The sequence below is a fragment of the Euphorbia lathyris genome, chromosome 3, assembly GCF_963576675.1.
Source record: "Euphorbia lathyris chromosome 3, ddEupLath1.1, whole genome shotgun sequence".
Lineage (NCBI taxonomy): Eukaryota > Viridiplantae > Streptophyta > Magnoliopsida > Malpighiales > Euphorbiaceae > Euphorbia > Euphorbia lathyris.
In genome coordinates this window covers 31,247,964-31,251,866 of record NC_088912.1, presented here as the reverse complement: position 1 = coordinate 31,251,866, position 3,903 = coordinate 31,247,964, and the positions used below count along the sequence as shown (strand labels likewise).

Below are 3,903 nucleotides of genomic sequence, written 5' to 3'. Positions count from 1 at the left end.
ATATTGAGTACTTGAATAAGCCTTTCGACTATTGTATGTATATATTTATAATTTTTAAAATAATATAATAAATTTCAATTAATTGATAGATTTTTTTTATGATTGGTCGATCTTTTATAATTAAATGGTTATAAAATTTAATCATTAAATTTGATAGTTTAATAAAATGGAATTTATTAACCGAAATATTAAGTGATATATATATTGTAGGTGCCTTCTATGGTTACTTTGTAAGTAAATTCGTCTAATAATAATAAAAACAAAGTAAACTTTACTTTGTCATAAAACAAAGTAAACATATCGTATCCTATATATTGAATGGTAGTGAATACAAAGAATGAGATAAGCTCTTATTAAAACACAACTAATGCTAGCATTACCGTGGGGTCATAATCGTCAATTACCTGTGTCACAGCAGACGCTTTGTCACTATCATTTTTTGGTATGAGTTATAGCGGGAGACGGAGCTTCATGTGTAATTTTCAAAGAGCTGAAGGGTGCTTTAGTAAAATAATATTCCAAAATTATGCCATACCCCTAATTGATTGGATATCTGCATTTCCAAATCAACCACCAGCAGTAATTAACCATTAAAAAGATAAATATTACCTTATAATATTATTTACTCAACTGAAATTCCTTTTACACCCCTTAATATCCAACGGTTCACGTGACTCCACCGCGATTTTCAACGGCCAAGATTAATCGAAGTAAAAATTCGGACAACGAAATCGCAAGTTACTGTTATATGGAATCTAATCTAACTGCCCGAACAAATATCTGACTGCTACCCGTACACACAGACTGAGTGGCTGACACGGGTAGCCTCCGGGCAGCTCCAAACTCCAATACTAAAACTTTCTCTCTCTAGAAGGAGTTACTACTTAAACATGAGAGCTTTCTAAATTAGGAGAACGCGGAGAAAAGAGCCACCACCACTTCTCTCTTAAATCGGAGAAGGTGGCGGAAGACAGTGGCGCAGCCCCCTCTCCGGCGAGGTAAAGTGGCTTAGTTAGTAGTGTGTGGTTTTTAAAAGTGAAAGTATGGGTCAGGGACTGAGTTGCGGAGCGAATCAAGAACATGGCCTCTTCAGCTCCGTACAGTCCGGTGACTCGGACGCCGTGAAGTTTATGCTGGAGAGAGACCCATCTTTGGTACATCAAACTACTTCTTATGATCGTCAATCTGCACTTCATATTGCTGCTGCCAATGGCCGGATCGAGGTCGGATTTTGTTTCTTGATCGGAATTTTTTTTACCGCAAGTTCTAAAAAGCATTTTCTTGAGAGATTCTTGGGGTTTTTTTCATTAATGCGAATCAATTTGGTTTAATTTCAGATTTTATCTATGCTATTAGAGCGATCTGTGGATCCCGATGTTGTAAATCGTCACAGGCAGGTACTGTAATCTGGGTTTTGTGTTAATGTGATTTCTTAATCTCTTATCTTTTTTGGGGGTTTAATTTTGATTTGTTGAAATGGTGTAGACTCCGCTTATGTTGGCTGCAATGCATGGCAAAATCTCCTCTGTTAAAAGGCTAATTGAAGCAGGAGCAAATGTATGACCTTATTGTTCTTTCTCTTCTTTAGATTTAGGCTTTTTCAGTATTAAGAACAATTAGGTAATCTTTAATCTTTGTGATTGATCAGATTTTGAAGTTTGATTCACTTAATGAAAGAACTTGTTTGCACTATGCTGCTTACTATGGCCATTCTGATTGTCTTCAAGCTATTCTCTCTGCTGCTCAATCTAGCCCAGTTGCTGTCTCTTGGTAAAGACTTGTCCTGTGATCAGATTTTTCCAACTTTAATCTGCTCTTTTCAATGATCTGCTTTACTAATTTGTGCTGAATTTGATTAATCCAGGGGATATGCACGGTTTGTGAATATTAGAGATGGTAGAGGAGCTGCCCCATTGCATTTAGCAGCGCGGCAAAGACGGCCTGAATGTGTACGTATCTTGTTAGACAATGGAGGTCTTGTTTGTGCTTCAACAGGAGGATATGGGTAATGGTTTGACTGGATATTGTTTGTGAAATCTGTGATTAGGATTTTATTCATCTTTCGTTATTGATTTGTTGTTGCTTACAGATGTCCGGGAAGTACGCCTCTTCACTTGGCTGCCAGAGGCGGATCTCTTGATTGTATCCGCGAATTGTTGGCGTGGGGTGCAGATCGACTTCAAAGAGATTCATCCGGGTATATCTCAATCTCCCCCATAACTGTATTGATCAGGAATTAGACTTGATTTGTCATGGTGTTAACATTTTGGATGTAATTGATTGATATTTCAGGAGAATACCATATGTTGTTGCTCTAAAGCACAAGCATGGAGCTTGCGCCGCCTTACTAAATCCATCTTCAGCCGAGCCTCTTGTTTGGCCATCGCCTTTGAAGTTCATTAGTGAACTTAATCAGGAAGCGAAAGCCTTACTCGAGTGCGCGTTAATGGATGCAAACAGAGAGAGGGAGAAGAACATCTTGAAGGGAACTGCTTATTCTCTTCCATCTCCATCACATTCTGATGCCGGGGCAGACGACAGTTTATCCGAGGTAAATTGCTGAGACTTTGAACTTTGAAATTCATGCTTGGTAGCCGTATTGTACCATTTTTGGAGCAAACAAACAAAGAGTAAAAGCAGAGAATATTCAGTATGACCCTGAGTTTTAAGCAGGGATTGTAATCTCTTTTCACTTTTATTAAGAGTTTTACTCTCTGCTATGATCTGTACTATTGAAGAAAGTTATCAGATGACTGATATCTGTAATCGTAATGCAGGCAAGTGATACGGAGCTATGCTGCATATGCTTCGAGCAGGTTTGCACAATCGAAGTACAAGACTGCGGTCACCAGATGTGTGCACAATGCACCTTAGCCCTCTGCTGTCACAACAAACCGAACCCAACAACTGCGTGCCTAAACCCTCCAGTATGCCCATTCTGTCGAAGCACAATCGTCCGCCTGGCAGTTGCTAAAGTCAAGAACTGTGATGATACTGATCACGACATCGGAGATATAGGTTCACCGAAGATTAGAAAGGGCAGAAGGTCACTAAACTTCGGTAGCGAAGGAAGTAGCAGCTTCAAGAGCTTATCAGCAATGAGTCCGTTCGCAAAAATGGGGGGCCGGGGCTCAGGAAGAATCGCTGCAGATAACGAGTGGGTGGATAAGCCTTGAGGAGACATAGAAAACTTTTGTAGCATTTGGCAATCGAAGATTCCAAGTAGCAAGAAAGGGTTGGGTTCCTTAACTTGTGCTTCAAAGAAGGGGGAAAGGAAATGATGAGAGGGATCGATGACGGTGGTGCGGGGCCGGACCCAGTTGGTAAAAAAATATGTGTAAACTATATATAGTTAGAGGTCCATTTGGTATTGTAGATTTGGGGGTGGGGGGAAGGGGGGAATAAGCAAAAGAGACGTGAATTGCAGGTTTAGGTGGGTAAGGGTTTGGTAATATGGTTGATATTGTTGTAATCTCTTGTTTACTTTGTTGAGGTTGAAGCTTGAAGCTGCTGCATTTGATTAATTATTCTTGTTAGATGGTAGAATTAAATGAAATTATTTCATTTCTTCTGATTTGTAAAATGTTCAACTTTTCAACTTAAGCTCTGTTTGGGAGTCAACTGAAGTTTGCGTGAAGAATTGGAAGACTTTCTTTTATATATAAAACACTGGTATGTGTAAGCACAATAACCGGAAAAGAAAAAGAGAAAAAGTGCATAAATTAAGATAAGTCTGTCATGTGAACAATTGATCATGTCTCCATTCTTGAAAAGCTAAAAGCATACTAATAGTAGCCCTCCGAATTGAACAAAATAAAATAAATAATTACCCTCCTATTTATTTGAATTTATTTAAAGTGGTATGATTAGCTTTCTAAATATATATATCAGAATAATATTGTT

General features: G+C 38.5%; 1 protein-coding gene across 1 annotated transcript; it reads left to right on the top strand.

Annotated features, from left to right (window-relative positions):
- Positions 1-889: 889 nt before the first annotated feature.
- On the top strand, positions 890-3,574 carry LOC136223011 (putative E3 ubiquitin-protein ligase XBAT31). The gene is made up of 8 exons (XM_066010779.1): positions 890-1,223; positions 1,338-1,397; positions 1,486-1,557; positions 1,649-1,770; positions 1,865-2,005; positions 2,090-2,197; positions 2,293-2,551; positions 2,778-3,574. Exons 1-8 carry the CDS (start codon positions 1,044-1,046, stop codon positions 3,174-3,176), a joined length of 1,341 nt encoding a protein of 446 aa, XP_065866851.1. The 5' UTR covers positions 890-1,043; the 3' UTR covers positions 3,177-3,574.
- Positions 3,575-3,903: the final 329 nt, after the last annotated feature.

Bases quoted from the DNA above. Each gene is read 5' to 3' on its own strand.
- LOC136223011 (XM_066010779.1), top strand. From the start codon at position 1,044: ATGGGTCAGGGACTGAGTTGCGGAGCGAATCAAGAACATGGCCTCTTC. The intron at 1,558-1,648 runs GTATGACCTTAT...GTGATTGATCAG, and splicing joins TAATTGAAGCAGGAGCAAAT to ATTTTGAAGTTTGATTCACT. The intron at 2,552-2,777 runs GTAAATTGCTGA...ATCGTAATGCAG, and splicing joins CAGACGACAGTTTATCCGAG to GCAAGTGATACGGAGCTATG.